Source organism: Trachemys scripta, chromosome 9, assembly GCF_013100865.1.
Source record: "Trachemys scripta elegans isolate TJP31775 chromosome 9, CAS_Tse_1.0, whole genome shotgun sequence".
Lineage (NCBI taxonomy): Eukaryota > Metazoa > Chordata > Testudines > Emydidae > Trachemys > Trachemys scripta.
In genome coordinates, this window is record NC_048306.1 from 67819241 (window position 1) to 67840695 (window position 21455).

Genomic DNA, 21455 nt, shown 5'->3' on the forward strand with positions numbered 1-21455 from the left:
CATTTAAATGAATTGTAAACATGGGATAGCTCTGTATTTGTCTCTCTTTGAAATGTATAGCAAACGGTGAAGGAACAGGCGATTGTCTTATGTTAATTCATATAGCTAAGTACTGTGATAGACTGCCTGATGGATAAACTGCCGTATGTTAATCTGTGTGAATAATGAACGACGATGTTTAGGAAATAAGAGCCTATTGTTCCCGGAGGGACTCCAACTTATCATAGACCACCTGAAATTGTATGGAAGATCCTTGGGTCCTGATCTTGTTTATCTCAGATCTGCTTAAGCTTCATCAGAGGAAGTTTGAGTCGCAAGCTGAGATCCCAGTTACCCTGGTACACCCTGGATTTGATGTTGGACTAGGAACTAAATTCTAAAGGAACTCTTTGCAGCTACAAAGCTCACCATCTCTTCTATGTATCTAAACCTCAAGGATTGAACATATGTCTGTATGTATATTGATCTTTTAACCATACTATCTGTCTTTTGGTTTTTTAATACATTTTAGTTTAGTTAATAAGAACTGGCTGTATGCATGTATTTGGGTAAGATCTGGAGAATTCATTAAGCTGGGAGGTAATGTGTCCGATCCTTTGGGATTGGTAGAACCTTTTCTTTTATATGATAAAATAAGATTTTCAGAAATCATCATATTTGACTTGGGTACCTGAATGGAGGCCTGAGGCTTGGTTGCTTTAAGGGAACTGTGATTCTGGACAACCAGTGAGGTAATAAAGAAGCTGTTTTATGCTGGTTTGGTAGATCTAAGTATTGAATTATCCACCAGCTTTGGGGTTTGTCTGCGCCATTCTTTGCAGTTCACCCTAATTGGGTAATCTCAGCTGGCCCCCACTGGGACCCCAATCACAGCTTCTTTGTCCAGTCTTTGTCTCAGACTTCCAGAAGGCAACTATGGCTATCAGGTGTATAAAGAAGCTGGATAATCAGCCCACCTGTTTGATTTAATGGACCTTTCTTCTAGCATCCCGTCCAATAAAGCATGGCCAACTTTCATGATTTCATCACAAGGGTTTGACTTCTTTATGAAGGTTTGGTAATATTACTACTAGAAGACACTTCAGGTCCACGAGTTATTGTCTCTTTAAGGTTGTTCCAGGCCCTGTACCAGATATTGTGTATTTTAGGGCAAGATAGTCAATAAAGATGGTGTGTGTCCATCTTTCCAACAGGAGACTGGGTAATTATTAGGGCTGGATCTCCTCTAATAGTTAGGAGAACTATCATTCTTGTGCAGTAAGCAGAATAAAACATGGCTGTAATCCACAGGGCTCCTGTGTGTATTTTACCAAATTCTGAACCAGTCAAATATGCATTTAGCTCCATAATTCCCTTTTCAAGCAAGCCTTAGGGAGGAGACCCGTTTAGTCACAAGCCAAACTCTAGGACAATCTAGAGCTCAACAGATTTTTCTCCCCCTGTTTATCCATGAGTCAAAGATGTTGGATCCCACCCTTTCTATGCAGTTTGTGATGCACACTGGAACTCTGACTCCAGACCTAAGTCAGCTTTGAGGCTCGATGCTGTGGGATGCTAATCAGCAATACTCATTTACCTAAACGGGGAGGAAGGGAACTTGGAACCCCAACAGATTGGGTCTTTGGCTCTTATCCGCTTCAAACAGGAGCAGGCCCTTCTCCTTTTAAATTTTTGCTGTAACTGGTAGAAAAAGTTGTGCTGCTATCAGGCCCATCCCTAGCCATTTGGGTGCCCTACGCAGCCCCTGCTTGGGGTCCCAGGCCTCCTCCTCCCACCCCCACAGGAACTGGGAGGCAGGAGCTGTGCAGGGCCCTGGGGATTAGTAGGGGGCTAGGAGCAGCCCGCTCCGCTTCCCTCACCCCAGACCCAGCCATGTTGCTTGGGAGAGGGGGTTTGGGGGGAAGGGATCACCTCTCCCCCCACTCACCAGCAGCGGCAGGAAGCAGAGCAGGCCGGCCCCAGCTCGCTCTACTCCGCCAGCTCCCAGCCATGGCGCTCCGCCTCCTGTCTCTGGTGAGAGCCAGGGGCGGTCCTTTCCTCAACCCGAGCAGCATGGCTGGGGACGGGGCAAGGGAAGCGGAACAGGCTGGGGCCGCGTCTCTCCACTTCCTGCCACTGGTGAGTGTGGGGGGCGATCCTTTCGCCGGCAGCAGGAAGCGGAGCGCCACGGCTGGGAGCTGGCGGAGTAGAGCGAGCTGGGGCTGGGCTGCTCCACTTCGCACTGCTGCCGGTGAGTGCGGGGTCGCTGGGGGAAGAGGTGGAATGGGGGCGGGGTGGGGTAGGAGCAGAGGGGAAGGGTAAGAGGCAAAGTGGGAGTTGTCCGGGGCCCCACGCCCCTCTAGGGACGGTCCTGCCCCTTGCAGGGGGGGCTGGCCGAGGGATAAGGCTGGTCACCGGGGCTGGTGCTGCTGCGTATGCTTAAGGACGGCCCTTGCTGCTACAGGTTTTTTAATAAAGTGTCAGTGTTTTAGGCATTTCAGCTCCATATCTTCTGATCATTTGTGTGTGTGTACACACACACGTTCATCCACACACCTAGCTGATATAATTAGAAACAGTATATTACATTGCATGGGCTCTGTATTTGAGTCTACAGGAAAAGGTAAAAATCTGCTGAGAAAGGGCTGCATTTTTTCCTGACCCCTACATGACAATCCTCCTTAATGCCTGGATGGTTTCTTAGCACTGAAAATGCATTAAATTAAGGATAAATTGGTGTCCTTTTGTTATTAAATTCTTTATTCTTTCCTTACAGTCTAGGGTGAATTTAGTGTTGATGAAGATGAGAGCTGAAAGCCCAAATTGGAGGCAGAGATAACTAAAGAGGCATATGAGAAACTCCGGAAGGACCTAATCAAGTGGGTGGATTGGGCAGCAAGATGGCAGATAACATGTCAATTGAAATAAATAAGAGGCGTTGCATACAGAGAAGATTTCTTATCTATCCCAGTCAGTTCTGATCTACCAAGATCTCTGAGGATAAAAATCTAGGGGTGTATTGTGAGTAGGTCAGTGAAGATGTCTGCTGAATTTGCAGGATGATTGAGTACAGAGGCCATTAGGAAGATGAGACAGAATTGAAAGCAGATAGAAAATAATGCTGTAGTATTCTATGAAAGGATGGTAACCAGAGGTGAAAGTAACTTTCAGGACTTACTGCCAGACTCCTGAGGGGTCAGGGCCTCATCCAGAAGAGGCGGGGCCTCTCAAGATTTAAAGGCCCTGGGGCACCGGCTGTGGCTTGGAGCCCCAGGGCCTTTAAATCAACAGGGGGCTCCCAGCTGCAGAGGTGGCTGGGAGCCCCTGGGGCTCAGGGGCAAATTAAAGGGCCCGGGCTCGGCCGCCGCGGAGCTCTGAGCCCTTTAAATCCCGTCCCCAGCCTGGCTGCAGAGCTGCCCATGGGATTTAAAGGGCTCTGGGCTCCCCGCAGCGGCGGGAGCTCCCGGCCCTTTAAATCTTGGTCCCAGCCCAGCCACCGAGCCGCGGATGGGATTTAAACGGCTCTGGGCTCCCTGCTGCGGCGGGGAGCTCTGAGCCCTTTAAATCCCGCCCGCAGAAGCTGGTGCGGTCCGGTATGGCATATCGGCTTACTTTCACCTCTGATGGTAACCCCTACCCCTTAGCGAGGATTGCAGTGATATTCACGTCACTTCTAGGTAGATATTGCATGGAGACTGACAAGTTCCAGAGAAGGAAAACAAAAGAGAGGTCTAGTGAGGCTTCTAGATGCCAAGAGACTACAGAGTCAGGGATTATCAGCCTGGGAGAGAGAGGAACCAGAGGTGACTTGAATGAAGTAAGAGGCAGTGGATGCTGCTAAGGGGAGGGATTGCCTGGCTCTGGTTTGAGTCAGCATGACCATTTAGCTGGTGCTGTATGCCAGGGATGCTCAGTGCCATGATTATGGGAGTAAATATGTATCCAGCTAAAGGCCCAAGACTCTGTGAGCAGTTATGGATATACTTGCACTCCACTGGGAACCCAACTTCCACCTGTTAGTTGCTATTCCCAGGACTGGAATTGCCAGTTCCCTTGTCTTCTACATCCTTACCCCCACTAGGATTATGTAGGCACAGATTGCACTTCCATGAACCCACTGGGCCTGCTGTGTCTCCCTGGGGACGTTCAGCCCTTGGGAACGGCAAGGAGTCTTGGAAGTTCTGCCACAGAAGTGCAGCTTTAAGTTATGATCAGGGTATCCCCAGTTTACCTTGGCTGTGCTCTGTGTCATGTCAGTTTGCTGTCATGGAGCAGTGCTGGCCAGTCACAGTCTCTACGGCAGGGTGGCAGTTGCACTATCTTTCACTGGCACAAATGCTTTCTAGGCAGACTTGCCATTGCAGAGTCCTGGCTCTTGTTGGCAGATGCTGCTAGCATAACCCTCAAGTGAATTGACCCCATGCTATGCAGAACAGCTTTGTTTTCTCTCAGCATTTCCCTTGCCAGTAGAGAGATACAGGCCAGAGAGAAGAGACAGAAAGGGGCTCCCTGCCTGCCATCCACCATAGCCCTTTCAGACTAGACCATTAGCATCCCAGTGCTCTCCTGCCAGAATTCCATTCTCATTCCTATGCTTGTTGCTGAACATTATGTTCTTTGAAAAACACAAGCAAGATTAAAAGAAACCGTAAGTGCAGCTATTATCAACCTCCAATGAGAGAAAACTAGGTCACAAAAGGGACTTGAAATGCTCTGAAAAAGGTGCCATTTCTGGTCACAAGATGGAGCTGGTGCATTAGTGATAAGATGAATAGTTGTGGTAACGTGCTGGAAAAGCCAGCAATAATAATAATAGCCAACGTCTTCCCTTTTTCCAAATACACACACATATATATATCTCACACACACACAAAATACTATGATAGGTTAGATCAGATCAGATCTCTGACTTTTCCAGAAAGGCGCGAGTATATTGTCTTCTCCACAGCAACAATGTAACATTTAGAAAAAACATACACACAGCACAACATATTCTTGGGACCTGAGCCTGCCTCTGACATCTCCACCTGTGTTGTGATGTTATCTTATGATGTTATGTGATGTTACAAGTACCAAACAGTGCAGGAACTCTCCCTTTTCTTTTGAGACAAGTCACACTGCATACCCATTGCATGAGCAACTGGGAGGCAAGTTCTGCCACGCAAAGAAACTTAGCCTAAACTGAGAGTGCAAGCTCCTTGGGGGCAGGCACCATCTTCTGTGATCTATTTGTTCTGGTCCTTGCAAAATGAGGCCTCTATCCCTGATTGAATCCATTATCATAATACAAGTAATAAAGCAACAATACAATAACAATCTGCACAGAGAACATCTGGTGCACGTATCCTTGATACTTCCTTCTATTATCCATTGCTCTTGGTGTTAGAAGAATATATTAACCGAATGACACAGGACTGTCTCTTGCTCTGTGTCTGCTTTAGAATCTTGAGTTCCAGGCTCATGCTGTACAAATACATATTTATCCAGTTAGCTGCAGGCATCCTGGAGGGCAGGTGAGCTCATCCTTGATTCTCAATTAGTTATGGAACTTTTGGGGGCTCTGGGGGTTGGTTACCAATCCTCTAAATTGCCTCACTGCAAGGCTGTGGATTATTGCTCTGGGGCTCTGTGGGTCTCCTCTTTCCAGCAAATCTGTCTTCAGTAGCAAGTGCTGCCTCTTCCACCTGTTGCTATAGCAAATTCCCTAGAGGAAACTGCTTATGAGATTAACACTGGGAACAGAGAATTCTTCTCTCTGGGGCCATGAACAGAAGAAGGCAGGGGAGATGAATAAAAGGCTCATTTATAATGTTTATACATTATCCAAGTAATGAATAAAAGCAAGACTGGTCTCCGTAATGTAACTTTCATACAGTGTTTTAGAAGGTGAGGTGCCAATGAGTGTTTTGCTTGTTCTCCTCTTACCTTTCATCACTCCTTCTCCCTCCTGGCTGGAGTGCCCGAAAGCTCTGTGCTTAGCCAGCTGCTCTTCTCCCTGCCCTCTCATCCACTCCCATAATTTCAGATGTCCCCTGGTTATTCCCAATACTACAGTTCATCCCCTGGCTTCTTTCCTGCCATCCACTTCTGCATCTCTTTTCATGTCAGCCCCCTGCAGAACAGTCTGCTAAATAACTCACCTTCGCCTCAGACTGAACATGGGTTTTATCCAGCTTCTCTTTACCCCAAACCTTCTCCTGTACCCTCATTCTGTCATCCTTGGCCCCATCCTTTCCAGTTTGTAAACTCACTACCCGATGTCACCTTTCCTTCTTCCTTTTCCTTCTCTTACATCCAGGCTCTTGCAGGGTCATTTCTTCTACATTTTCCAGATTCATCCCTTTCTCTCCATCCCTGTTGCCAAAACCTTAAGCCATACCATGGTGATTTTCAGTCCTGATGACTGCAACCTCCGCTCCTCCTTCTCCCACACCCTGCACTTCCAAATCACAGCTACAATATCTCCTTCCTTTCCAGAGGGTCAGGACTGTCTCACTCATAAATGATCTGAAGAAAGGGGTAAACAGTGAGGTGGCAAAGTTTGCAGAAGATACTAAACTGCTCAAGATAGTTAAGCCCAAAGCAGACTCTGAAGAACTTCAAAAAGATCTCACAAAACTAAGTGATTGGGCAACAAAATGGCAAATGAAATTTAATGTGGATAAATGTAAAGTAATGCACATTGGAAAAAATAACCCCAACTATACATACAATATGATGGGGGCTAATTTAGGTACAACTAATCAGGAAAGAAATCTTGTAGTCATTGTGGATAGTTCTCTGAAGATATCCACGCAAGGCTACAACTTTTCAACTTGGAAAATAAGAGACTAAGAGGGGATATGATAGAGATATATAAAATCATGAGTGGTGTGGAGAAACTGAATAAGTAAAAGTTATTTACTTGTTCCCATAATATAAGAACTAGGGGCCACCAAATGAAATTAATGGGCAGCAGATTTAAAACAAATAAAAGGAAGTTCTTCTTCACACAGTGCACAGTCAACCTGTGGAACTCCTTGCCTGAGGAGGTTGTGAAGGCTAGGACTATAACAGGGTTTAAAAGAGAACTAGATAAATTCATGGAGGTTAAGTCCATTAATGGCTATTAGTCAGGATGGGTAAGGAATGGTGTCCCTAGCCTCTGTCAGAGGGTGGAGATGGATGGCAGGAGAGAGATCACTTGATCATTACCCGTTAGGTTTACTCCCTCCGGGACACCTGACATTGGTCACTGTCGGTAGACAGGATACTGGGCTGGATGGACCTTTGGTCTGACCCAGTATGGCCATTTTTATGTTCACTCATTGTTGACTCTCTGCACCTGTTTCCCATTTTATTCCACATTAAATTCAAGGTTCTCTTCACTTCCAAAGCACTTCCTAATTACAGTGCCACCTACTATTCATCGTCTCCCTATACACTATGACGCTGACAGACCAGGTTCATGCCAAGGCCTTACTGAACACTTACAAATGTATAGCTGGAAACCAGGCTGGCTTACCTGTGAGTTAGCATCATCAAAATAGATGTTAGATAAGTTGATAAGAATGTGCTTAGACTTTATAAAATGCTTGTAGGACGCTGCATGTATTAATCTCACTTATAACCCCTGTAGCCCATGATATAAAGTTATATTGAGTGTTTGCACTGTAAACCTGTCTAATTGTGTAACTCAACAAAGAGGAAAAAGAAGCATTGATTGAGGTACAGTGCTTGTCTGCCACCCAAGATGACCCACTGAAGGCAAATGACATATTATGTAGCATCAGAGAGCAGAGACTCTGTTGATGGTATTCCTAACACCCTCCAGGAAAGAGACCTAAACGTGAATTAATCCCAGCAGTTTTGGACTTTAGAGAAAGGGGATAAAAATCCCCGACAAGGAGAAACTAACTCTCTTTTATGCTGTCTGGATTCTGAGGGGCAGGGGGTCCTCAACATATGCCTAGAGATCCCCATGCTTCTTGGCATGGGTTAGCCCTGAAAAGACATCCAGCGTTGACAGATTATTATATCTGTCACCTTTTGAAACTAAGGACTGAAATCACTTGTGCGTATACATTGCCTGCTTTAACCAGTAAATAACTCTTATTTCTTTTTCCTACTTAATAAACCTTTAGTTAATTACAGGATTGGTTACCAGCATTGTCTTTGGTGTGAGATCTAAGGTACAAATAGATCTGGGGTAAGTGATGGGTCTCTTGGGACTGGGAGTAACTTGAATATTTTGTGATTTTTGGTGTCACTGACAATTTATCACATAATCCAACTTGCCCTGGTGGCAAGATAGACTGGAATGTCTAACGGGACTGTCTGTGACTCCATTATAAGACTACTGTGGCACTTTGGGAGTTCACATTTGTTACTGGGTTGGTGAAATCTAATTATATAACATACCATCTGTTTGGGGTGTCTACCCCAGACTGCTTTTTGACAGTCTGCCCTGAAGTCGGCACTGTCACTCATGAGCCGCTCCAGACAGCGTGAGACACTCCATAACAGCTTCTTTCCTGGCCACTCCAGTTTGGCCCTAATGTAAATGATGTCACTTTGCACCAGAGTGGAATATATCACCTTGTCTCTTTCATCAACAGCCAGATTCTGCAGTTCTTGATCAAAGTCAATGGAAGTTTTGCTTCACTAAAAGAATAGCAGGATTTAGCACTTCATCATTTCAGCCTGCACTCTACTGGAAAGCTGGTCCAAAGTCTGTCCTCCAGTAAAGGTCTAAAAACTCACCTGTTCCATGCAGTGTCCCAGCTCCAATGAGGACATTCCATTCAATTTTTATTCTGTTTCATGCAGTCCTGTGCTCAAGGCAGAGATGTATCTTTCATTCGGCAAAGGCCTAATGTCCAGAGTCCATACACAGGAGTACTGTGTGTACCTGTTGGCACTAGATAAATAGTTAATACAGCAAAACTACTCTACTCATGCTGAAACATGGACATTGTATTTTCCTTTGGTTTTGAGTCCGCCTGTTGTCTGAGCCAGAGTAGATCCAGCAGACTTAGTTCCATGATCCGAGTGCTATATTCTGAATTGGAGGAATATACATGCTCCACACAGCCAAAATTCTAGAGGAAAGGGCTTTTTCATTTTTCAGCTGTAAGTGAACAGGAGACTGGATGGCTCAGGAGATTGGTAATGGGCTGTGCCTTTCACGTCTAGGTCACTGGTGGTAATTTGATCCAGTTCAATAGAGACTGAAAGTCTTTTCCAGCTGATGGCCCTTCAATGAAGCATATGAAGTGAATTAACATGTGGACTGCTCACAATAGACCAGTAATAAAAGCATAAAAAATTGTCTGCCAGACTCAGCAAAGCCCAAGGACTGAATAGGAATGAAGCTTGAGTTACACTGTAGAGGTAGGTCAGGGCAAAATCAAAGCAACATGGGGAAGCTCATATTGCCTCCTGTACCTGACTGTGGATAAACCTGAGGGCTCCATTGTTCATGTCTTCCAGTTTGCACTCTTTACCAGCAATTTAAAGCATTTAAATGAAATTGTAATTGTGCATTTAATGATACTATTTAAATACATAACACATTGGGTCTCAATGCAACATATGCTAAAATGCCAACAGCAATCTTATGTCATAAGCCAGTTTATTGATCATCATGAGGATAAAAACTGCAGCTGGTTGCAATACAAATTTGCCAAGTACTCCTTGTTTGGGCTCATCTAAAGTGACAGGTTTCTTCCTCTTTTTCTGCTAATCCTCTTATCTGGATTTCCCAGGTGCTGCACACCACACAAACTGCTGCCAGGTCCTAATGGTCTTGGGTGTCAGCACATGAGGAAGAGAGCGAACTATAAACACACACAGATGACATCTATCCTGCCAGTGCTAAGACAAGGGAAAGAGACCAACTCCTGTGTCCGCCTCAGCAGTGTAAATCTGGACTAGCGTCACTGATGTCACTCCAGATTCACAGAGGTGTAAATGAGAGCTGAATTTGATCCCAAATGTTGAGACATGAGCCTTAATCCCTACAGAGGAACTTCATCCAGCATTTGTTTCTCCACCCAAGTCTTCTAAGCCTCCATTCCAATGTTTTTTTTCAATATAAGAGGCCATGGCAACCCATGGCATAACTTTACTTCAGTGGAGTTACACCAGGGGTTAATTTAGCCCACGGTATCTACCTTATTCCTGGGCCCAAGGCCAATATGTGCTGGGCGTTAAGCCCAGTGCTTTTTATATTCTGTATCTAGGATGCTACGGAACGCTGCTCTCTCTCTCTCCCTGGCAACTCATCCCCCGAGCTTCAGAAAATACCATTCTGATACTTTCAGGCTAGACAAAAGGCACTGTTACTGTAGCCAGGGGCTAGAAGAATGAAAGCAACAGCATCAACAGTGCCTGTAGTTTGCATTAAGTAGAATCTACGGAGTGCTCCCTTCTTTTCCAAAATGCCACCTTCATTTTGCTCTTCTCTCAGACTGACAGGCTCTTTCATCTCCAGAATAGCCCACTCCCCATTATTGACACCATCTGACTTGAGCAAATGAGAGAATAACCTTTTATTTTAGGCTAAAACTGTTTGGTTGAGTCTCCTGCTAAATGAAGCCATTGCAGCATTTTTGTATTCAGCAGGGCTGGCCAATTAATTATTTAGGCCTCATTTAAAGCGATCTTTTGAGTTAGTTCCAGCGTGGCTTGGCAAGAATGGTTCTACAAAGTTAGTAATTACAAAAGCCATCAAAATTAGAAGAGCATTTTAAAATGTTCAATGGGTGATTTGCTCAATAGGCAGGGTGGATGAGAGCAGATGCATATTAATGTGATATAACAGAAAGAAAATATAGTCCTAGTATTTTCCCCTCAGAGATTATACTGCTATTGGCCTTGGTTTGGGAATGAATTTGTCCTTCATATTAGATTTCTTTTTGGTTTAGTGAAACTGAAATCTGATCTGTGTGTCTTGGAAACGTTTGATAGTGTGTTTATGAATGTAGTGCTCACAAAGAGTTCCAGATTGACAGCCCTATAGACTGGAATTGTCTGTTTAGCTCCCTGACCCTGACTACTAAACTGCCGATATTTCCTCAGACTTAATCTAAAAGGACCACCCGTAGAGGTCAAGGGTTATTTCATTCCCCACGCCCAGTCAATCCTGGGCCTCTCTGCTGAGAATGCTAACAAGTTTGCCAGTTGCCCTATGGATAATTGCCTACCGAGAATTGGATTGAGAGAACCAAATTCATTTCACATGAGTCACTGGGTCACAGTCCTGCTTCCATCATCAACACTGTGTGAAGGGCAGTGCAATCTGAAGACTGACTATAGCCCTCACATCAAATGTACATTTGTTAGGAAATTAATTACATGTCTTCGCACCCTCTTGAGCCAGTCAGACTGTAGCCTAAATCCATGCTGTTCTGTAAGCCATCATTCACCTTCACACTTCCGGTTGTTCTACTCAAAGTAGTGCCAGGGCTACACCACCTGCAGACTAATGCATTGTAGCTCACCAACATCAGTGTTGCAAGAAAGTAGCAATAGAAACAAATGGACACACTCAGAAATTTCAGTGTCATTATTCCTGATTTGAAGCAATCTAGGCGAGCTTTGAATCAGGCCCAATATGCCTAGATAGTTTGCTGGGGATTCTGGGTTGCTAATCTATCACACAGAATATGGCATTACACTGAAGAGCATCCAGCACCACTAGATAAAGACACAATTTATAGACATATAACCTATTAACAGTATTATTGATAAGCATCTCCACAGCAATTAGGCCCAATTTCAATCTAAAAATCAGGGTTAGGTTAGAATCATGTCCATTGGGCCAAATTCATTTCTGGTGTGAATGCAAAGAAGCCAATAAATTACACCAGGGAAGAATTTGGCCTAATGTTTTGAAAATGAAAAGCCTGTAATATCAGTTGTCCTACTCCTATAGCAGTTCTCTATTGTACTGCATTCTTTCCTTATCACTCTATTTCTTACCTACTTTTCTTCTGCTGACCCTTCTTATTTAACATTTCTACAGTGCAAGGGGGCCAACCAAACTGGAACTGCATCATTTCAATCTCTGTATAAACAAAGTATGTGACTTACTTCTTCCCCTCTCTTCTGCTTTTTATTCTCAGTTGTAATTCCATAGCACCTCCGGGTATAATACTGTGCATCATTATTCAGGTCTCTATGAAGACATGTTTATTCTTACTTGTTTTGCTATAACTAAGACTTTAGAACAAATATTATGTAAAAAAAGATAATGGATAAAAGCCTTTCTTCTCTTCAGCCAGCAATGCAAACCTAGATACTCTGTTTATCAACTTCACCCACAAACGGCCTGGGATACACTACTTCTGTGGGCTCTAGAAGGCCCTAGCAAGCTTGACCAGGTTGCTCAAGCATAGCCTACCACTAAGTCACTTCTTTCTTCTGCTTCCCCTTTACGTATGGCATCTAGGCCGCAGAGTTTTATAAACTACGTCTACTCTCTAGACACACCCTGGCAGTCTGTCCCTGGTTGAGAAAATAGGAATGTTTGTGGAGTTTAGTTCTATCTGGGTGATTCTGGCCAACATGCATGGGGCCTTTCCAAGACCTACGGGGGTAGTATACCCCATCCAATTCCATCCCATCTCTCTCTTTTTACCCAAACACACCCCCTCTATTCATGCAATACTCCCCCATTCTGATTTGCCACACTATCAACCTCCAACATTCAAGTCTGTCCTAAAGACTCATTTGTGATGTTCACCAAAAGGGGTCAAAATAACTAAAGATAAATTGCTGGCCTTGCAGCTTTGCCCCATCTTCTTTGGAAGCTCTTTGGGGAGAGCACTGTCTTCAGTCCATGCCTTGTGCAGTACTGAGCTCACATTTAGCACCTCTGACTAACTCACACTGGAAACAACTCATGCCTCTGAATTGGAAGAGGCAGAGAGAATATACAGTGGGAGCCCAAACTCACCCCTCAGATAACTCCACTGAAGTCAGCGAGATACCCAAACTAGCACACTGGAGACAAAGTGGCCCAGTATTCAAGCAAGGTGAAACTTAAAGTGAGCTATGGAATTTAACTTGCAATAGAAAACCAGAGGTTTAAATTATTCAGTGTAATACCATTAAATATGAATGTAAGGCAGGGAGATCTCATACGACTGATTTTGTCTTATACTAAGCTGCACGGTATTTAAAGAACCAAACTAAGGAACCACCAGGGTCCAAGTGTCCTTCAGTTTAATCCTAAAACCCTGGGCAAAAACTCCAGCACTCTGAACAGCTCAGAAAAACCCCTTAATTTCTTTGAAGCATTATTTCCTGATTCTGGACCCAGTTTTGCAGCATGAAGAATGTGTGTGAACCCTTAGGCAGGGCTCCATGTAGGGACAGGAGTCCACCTGTGTGGATCCACAAAACAACAAGGCTACAAGGCTCCAAGGGAGTTCAGGGACCACCTCTGATCATCACATTGTTTTCTCTAACAAGCCATTGCTTTTCCATTTCTGTACACTGTGTTAAGCAGAGAGTTTGGAAAGGCACCTGTGCTTTCTTTATGAACTGAACATCATGGGATTACTATGGAAATACTTTTTTTATTTTAACGTAAAATTGCTCGGAGAGTTTAAGGCCCTAATTCTGTTTCCATTGAAGTCAATGAGAATTTTACCTTTGACTTCAGTGGAACAGGATTGGGCCATTATCTTGTCTCTCTCTTCAGGACCCTTTGAACATCACTGTAAAGATACTGTTGCTCATTTTGAAAAGAAATAGCAATTCCCATTTATATTAGAGAAAACCTTTAAATGGAACATAGAACAAAGGCTCCAGGAGCTTGGGATAAAACATCTATTTAGGGCATTTTGTCCCGAAAGACCCAGAAGTACTTCACAAAACTGCAGACAAACAGCACTAGTGAAATGCTTCAGGCTGGGGAGCTATGGGCCAACGAGCGTACAGCATCCTACAGAGAGGAAGGACATATCAGCTGTGAAAACTGAGCTAAATCTCTACTCTTACAAAAAATGGCTGGGCAGAGGCCCTCACTGGACAGATACAGCCTTGTTTGTTAAGAGATCGTATTAGGAAGGCTCACATTCTTGTTCATCTGTTTTGAAGGACAAAGGATATGAATCTACTGGGATCTGAACCTGCAGTTCCAAGAAAGCTAGACCAATAAGGCTAAGGAAAAGGGCAGTGATTTGTTACAGAAATGGTTATTTACTACTATGTCCATTGCATGTGATCATTCAGAACCATTCTTAGAATACCTGTCACTCCCTCATTATATCCATAGCTGTAAATGGTCTCAGTGGAAAATACCATTGTAAGGATACTTTGCAGTAGATCCAGCTTGATAAATAGCAAATTATCCACTTGGATAATTGTTCAGTGTCAATTATTCTTTTAAATGCATTTAATTTCGTATTTACTTTTATATGTGATTAAACAAGAGCAGGTCTTGGATACAGTGGAAGTGAAAATGTTAAAATGGATGTTTGGAGTTACGAGGATGGACCATGTTTAGAACAAGCGAATTAGGGGAAGTGCAAAGGTGGTACCAATTATAGAAAAGCTGAGGGAATACAGGCTTAGCTGGTTTGGGCATATGAAAAGAAGATCAGATTTTGACACTGGAATTTTCCTTTTACATGTGTGTGGCTGAAATTGTGAATACTTTCTTCTGGGGGAAATACTGGCCCCAATTCTGTATGATTCTATTCCTGCATTTGGGATAGGAACAGGGTGGTGTGGGCCTTGGAAGTGCCTTTTAGATACCTCTGCATTCATATTTTGGGGCAACCAAGAGCCTACCCAGCCCCTGCTGTCAGTTAAAGCAGCCTCTGGACTGCTCTAAATTACACTCTGCTTTTCATGAACCTGGTAAGCAGAGAATAACTGTGAGCTCTGGACATACCACCAATGTGCCCTCCATGTAGTGAGTGGGAACTGGGCCACTAGATACATTTACTTTCTGCACATGTTTCAAGGCCTACGTTGGCTTCCAGGTACTAGTGGAAATGAACGTTGTTCTATCCATTGCTTGGAGAATTCAAGGGTGAAGATGTTTAGCTATTTAGCAGCCTGTAATGGAATAAGCAGTTTATTATTTGTTGTTTCAAATGGCGATACAAGACTATGACTTTGACTTGTGGGGAGTGTGTTGTAGGGGACACCTGTTACCAGAATAACGTCTTTTATAAATACCAATACATTAAGTTATACTACCACCAAGCTCTTATCTAGCACTTTTCATCAGTGTAACTCAAAGCACTTTACAAAGGAGGTCAATATCATTGTCACCATTTTATGGAGGGGGAAACTGAGGCACGGCGACTGAACGTGACTTTACCCGAAGTCTCCCTGCAGACCAGTGGCAGAGCTGGGAATAGAACCCAGGGCTCCTGAGTCCTAATCCAGTGCTCTATCGACTAGGAAAAACTGCTCTGAAGAGAAATCAGAGTATAGCTCCTAACCCTCAGTGTCAAGGACCTAGGTGATCTTGGGCCTGTGTAGATCTCATTATTCGCTCCCTATGCTCCTCCAAGTTCTCTCCTCACTGCACTTACCTGTCTAGTCATTTAAACCTCACTCACCAGCATAGTGTTGCCTCCTCCCTTTGTTAAATTTGAACCACCATTCTTTTCTATTTGCTAGAGACATTGGCTTTTTTGTCCATAAGGCACCCTTCTGCCCCTCCCTCCCCCCAAAGCTTGATTCTCCTAGGGAAAATTAGGACTAGCTCCACTCAAATCAGGGTCTGTTTTCACTGGAGCTGGAAAATGATCAAGCTAGTGTGTTCAAAATAGAAGTGCAAGCACAGCAATGCAAGTGACAGAAGAAGTTAGTTGCCCCAAGTGCAAGCCCATTCCTGACTCTAGACACATACTTGGGTGGCTACCCCTGCTGCCACTCATGCCATCACAGCTACACTTCTATAGTTAGGGCACTAGCCATTAAATCCCTTCTTAAAACCTCTTATTCCAGGAATCCATCCACTACCTGATTCTCCTCTCCAGTAATTCACCACCACTAATCCTTGCCTGAACTGTTGTCCCTTGTCTTGTGTTGGCTTGGCCTCTTCATATTAGCATGTCTCGAGTGGTAGCAAATCACCTTGCTCTGGGTTTGTGAAGTCCCGGGTAAATTTATACCATTCTGTGTTGTTGTTAATAATCAGCTTATGTGCAGTAAAATGTCACATTATGTTTTATTGAAAACAATTCAAACTACTACAGACTGTAGGATGAAATATCTTTTAAAAAAGTAAGTCTCTTGTGGTATAAGTATAAAATGGAAGATCAGTTATCTCTGGCAATGGACGTTCTAACTCGGATCTATAACTCTGAATGTCAAGCCACACAGTATGGTTTCCTTTGCACAGGACACAGGAAAATAAGAATATGTTTTCAGGACAGCCTGGCACGGTATGACAATATGTGGCACATGAAAATAATGTTAGGAACATGTGTCATTCTCCACATCAGGACGCATTCTCCCAGCACACACACGGTGCTGCTGGAGAACAACAGCCTCAATAGCTCTTGCTCATTTGATTCCATCTTGACAGTATTTGGGCCTGATCCTGAAAACCCACAGGTCCCATTCATTTGAATGGCCACTGAGGGTACTCAGCACTGCTCAGAATCAGGCATTTAATCCTATAAAGAAAGAACTCCTACTCAAACAACGCAAAGGCATCTAATACGGGAGCTGACCCAGCTTATTTTGTGTCACTAAAATACACAGATAGGATTCGGAGACCACAGGAGCAGAGCAGCTATGCTGAGTGAGAGGATGCTGTGCTATCACACAGTTATTTTTCAGAGAAGACCCACACTTCAAAGTCTAAGCAGGAGCCTTTTGTAGATTTATTCAAGAGAAAGTAGATGGAATGAAAGTGGGAGTTAGCCTGGCCCAAGCCAAAATGCCAACAAACCACAGCGCCCCCCTGGCTAATTAGGCTAGGCTGTTCACAAAGGGGAAATTAACCCTTTTGGACCTGCATGGGTAATCAAGGTCACACACTGAAGCACAGGGTATGTTTACTCTCCTTATTTTAGCTGGCATAGACGCAAATGTTGTTAATGATCATAACAGGCAAGCTGCAGTGGGCGTCTCAATGCCCTTGTGCAGTAGCAGCAGGAGTGTTATATGCACAGCCCTAGTACTCAGCAGTAAGCAGGACCTTAATTCTGCTGCAGGATTCTTGGGTCCTCAGGCGCTCTGGTATAATGCATACTCTGTGCAAAGCTTAAAACAGGTTGCCTGAGTTCACAAGTCTCAGGTGGGCCAGTCACTGGCTAGGGATGGTGATGTGGCTAAATCTGAAATGAATGGGGCACAGCACTGGTCATCCCTCCCTAGTCCACACCTCAGAGCAGCCGAGATCATGACAAATGTAAACCTAGCCAAGGCCTAATCCTCTGTTATGAAACATTCCATCAGCCAGGACAGAACAGACACTTTCATGAGGGCACAGTGTAAAGTAGCATCTCCTTGACATGACTCCAAATTTACCCTCTTTTGGCAGTGAGGGTCCATGTGTTCCTCATATTCTGGACGAGAGTAAAATGGGCTGATCAGATTTTTGCCATGCTCTTCGTAATTTTTGACCCCCTCAGTCAACCCCCTCTAACTCTCCTCCTTTCTGGCCCAGGTAATCGTTCTCGAGTAGGAAAACTTTAAATAAATCCAATCTTGATAACAAACATTCGTTTCTTTTAAATGAATGGTTTCATTTGTCCTTTGGTGAGCACTGCTTACTGAATTTTTAGCTTTTACCATTCTGGTAGCTCTCTCAGCTCCAATGGTTCCTGTTTGTCTCCTGCCATTTAAAATTCAATTGGGATTTTCACCCTGTTGATAATTGCACAGAGGTCTAAGAAAGATCATGCATATTGTTTCTAACTTTATTCCAAGGAGCACTAGAGGGCAGGGGGTGTATGCTTCGTGGGGAGAAAACAGAGTTCAAACTATTGATTTTAAAAGTAGCATTATGGGGGTGTATTAGGGTGTGATTTAGTCTCATTTAAATGCATACGAATGATCACATTCACACTTTTCAAGTCTGGATGATGGCAGAAGGAGAAATGAGAGGGCACCTAGAAGGAGAAAGACATTGCAAGCCTGCTCACACGTTGTGACCATGCCACCACCTAAGGTAAATGTACACTTATGGCAGGGTACAGGCGCTGCACGCCCAGCTAGCACAGGTAAAAATAGCAGAGTAGATGGTGAGGCATTGCTTTAGGTCATAGAATATCAGGGTTGGAAGGGACCTCAGGAGATCATCTACTCCAACCCCCCGTGCTCAAAGCAGGACCAATCCCCAATTAAATCATCCAACGGATTTTTGCCCCATATCCCTAAATGGCCCCCCTCAAGGATTGAACTCACAACCCTGGCTTCAGCAGGCCAATGCTCAAACCACTGAGCTATCCCTTCCCCCTATGAGTAGAGTGCCCTACACACCTGAACTCCATGTACCCTACACAACTCTCTACACACTCATGCAGTGTCCCCGTATCCACATTGCTATTTTTAGCAGTGTAGCATTCCACTGCCTCCCCACTGCCAAATCCCTCTAATGCAACTACACAAGACAGAATGTGTCACAGGCTACTGATTAAAGTTTACAAACAGTAATAGGACTCACATGGCTTATTCCCATTCATTGCACAATTATGCTGTTGGGTGTTCTGTATTTAAAAGAATCAAACTCACTGTGTAACTGCACATGATTTTTTTTCTGGTTTTGCCCTCTGTCCCATTAGCATTTTTGTACATAAAGTGACTCTATTGCAATAAAACCCCACTGAAGTCTTTTTTCATAACAGAACAGGTAGCCTAGGCATCTTGGTGTCTGTATAAACACAGAGTTAAAAGCATGCAGATTGCTTTCTCTCTGTTTCCAGAATAAAGCATTTATCTATCAGTTTTAAAGTCAGTCTGTCAGGCACATTTGTTTCAAGTCAAATAAAGAATTCCTCCTCCTCTTCATTTCCATTTCCATGGTTTGCTCTTGATATTCGCAAGTGAAAGTTTGAAGCTGTCTGTCCTGCTCCTTTATTTCTTTTGACAGCAGATAATGACAGATGGATTCTATCCTCAGAAGGCAAGTTGATTCTGGAGCCAGCAGCAGCTAATGAATAGTTTGGTGCTTGTGGCTGAGGAAGACTGTCCTGCAAGTCCCTTGAAAACCTGCTAAGTGGAGATGGATTGCATTCAGAATTTACTACCGTGAATCCTGTGTCAACATTGGTCTCTGCTTCTTGCCTTTGAAAATGGATTTCTTGGCTGGAGATGTTCAGTTTAGTTCCTGCACTTACATTGAAAGAGGTGGTATCAGACCGTGAAGTAGCTGCTGGACTGCTGGCCTGGGATGAAGAGCAGGAGTTACTCTGTGGGGTGCTGCTAACGCTCCCAGAAATAATTCTGTCTTCTGATTTGATTTTATACTTCATCATTCTGATCTTCCGGCTTTTTTGTTCTGGATTAACCCACTTTGTGGGAAAGGGGGCTAGCATGGAATTCTGTAGGATCTTTTCTTCACTTGCATTATTGTGCTGATTAGAAAGCCCGTCATTTTTTTCATTGTGTTTTGAGTTGCCTTGAACCTGTTAAAGAAAGATTGATGAGAACACAATTAAATCATTGCTTGAACAGCAATGAAGTGACTACTGTGTCCTCAACTGTGGCTACCATGCTGAAATCATCTACAACTCAATGATTACGGGTTCCATTATTATCTTCTACAACTCGGACGTGGAAACCCATGCTAAAGAATTTATGAATGAGCTGATCCATTCATTTCAATGTACCATTACATTTATACATTTTCCTTTTACTTTGAAACTAATCACAGATCACAAATTTCACTCTTTTGATAAAGAAAAACAAAACAAAAACAAAGATTCAGTGCTACCATTAGAGTCAAATTCTAATCTTATTTTAAGTCACACATGCACTGACTTTTATGGTCTCATACAAATGTTAAATTAGTTTGCTGATTTAGTTCTAAGAGACTCCAAAAATCCAGTCTGATCTGTATTAAAATAACTAGCACTTTTCTTATGAGTTTTAAGATTAAAATCTGTTGGAAAAAGTAATACTTCAGAACACAAAGTGTCCAGTAAGTTCTTGGAGTGTGTTGGGGACAACTTCTTGTTTCAGAAGGTGGAAGTAGTAACCATGGGGGCAGCCACTTTAGGCTTGGTTCTTACTAACAGGGACTAATTGGTTGTGAATCTGAAGACTGAAGGCAACTTGGATGAAAGTGATCATGAAATGATAGATTTCATGATTCTAAGGAAAGGAAGGAGTGAAAGCAGCAGAATAAGGACAATGGACTTCAAAAAAAAAAAAAAAAAACACCCAGACTTTAACAATCTTAGAATTGATAGGTAGGGTCCCAGGGGAAGAACAGAAGGGGAAAAAATTGTTCAGGAGAAGTGACAGTTTCTCAAAGAGACAGTATTAAAGGCACAACAGCAAACTATACTGACAAAGAAAAAATAGCAAGAATAGTAAGAGGCTAATTTGGCTCCATTAGGAGCTCATTAATGACTTGAAAATCAAAAGGGAATCCTGCAAAAGGTGAAAACATGGACAAATCGCTAAGGATGAGTTCAAAAGACTAGCACAAGCATGTAGGGACAAATCAGAAAGCTAAGGCACAACAACAGTTACACCCAGCAAGGGACATGCAAGGAAATAAGAAGAGGTTCTATAAATACATTAGGAATAAGAGAAAGAAGAAAGAAAGGCTAGGTCAACTACGTAGCAGGGAAGGAGAGCTACTAATGGATGATATAATGAAGGGAGAGGTGTTTGATGTCTATTTTGCTTCAGTCTCCTCTAAAAACATAACTTGCAACCACATGCTTAACACAATTAATATTAACAAGGGGGAAGGAATACAAGCCAGAATATGGGAAGAACAAGCTAAAGGATATTTAGATAAGTTAGATATATTCTAGACAGGCCCTGATTAAATTCATTCTATGCTACTTAAGGAATTAGCTGAAGCAGTCTTGGATTCAGTAGTGACTATCTTCAAGAGCTCATGGATGATGGGCGAGGTCCCAGAGGATTTTAGAAGGGCAAACATAGTACCTATCTTTAAAAGAGGGAACAAAAAGAACCTAGGGAATTACAAACCAGTCAGCCTACCTTCTATACATGGAAAGATGCTGGAACAATTTTTTAAACAATCAATTTGTAAGCACCAACAGAATAATAGCATGACAAGTAATAGCCAACATGGATTTTTCAAGAACTAATCATGCCAAGCCAACCTAATTTCCTTCTTTGTCAGGGTTACTGGACTATTGGAGCAAGGAAGAGCTGTAGATGTGATATAATAAGGCTTTTGACATAATCCCACATGATATTCTCATAAGCAAACTAAGGAAATGTGGTCTAGATTAAATTACTATAAGGTGTGTGCACAACTAGTTAAAAAAAAAAACATACTCAGAGTAGTTATCAGTGGTTTGCAATAA

At 43.3% G+C, this 21455-nt stretch overlaps 1 protein-coding gene across 7 annotated transcripts in view; it reads right to left on the minus strand.

Moving 5' to 3' along the window:
- The window catches only part of FAM124B (family with sequence similarity 124 member B), a 91162-nt gene that overhangs the window by 40857 nt on the left and 28850 nt on the right, over positions 1 to 21455 (minus strand). For 6 of the 7 annotated variants that reach the window (XM_034782185.1, XM_034782184.1, XM_034782186.1 and 3 more), the window contains one exon: positions 18332 to 19568. The exons of the other annotated variant lie outside the window; for it this stretch is intronic. In XM_034782185.1, coding sequence (XP_034638076.1) covers positions 18924 to 19568 — 645 coding nt within the window. In that variant the 3' untranslated portion in view covers positions 18332 to 18923. Of the gene's footprint in view, positions 1 to 18331; positions 19569 to 21455 lie in introns of those variants that run through there. 7 annotated transcript variants of the gene reach the window in all.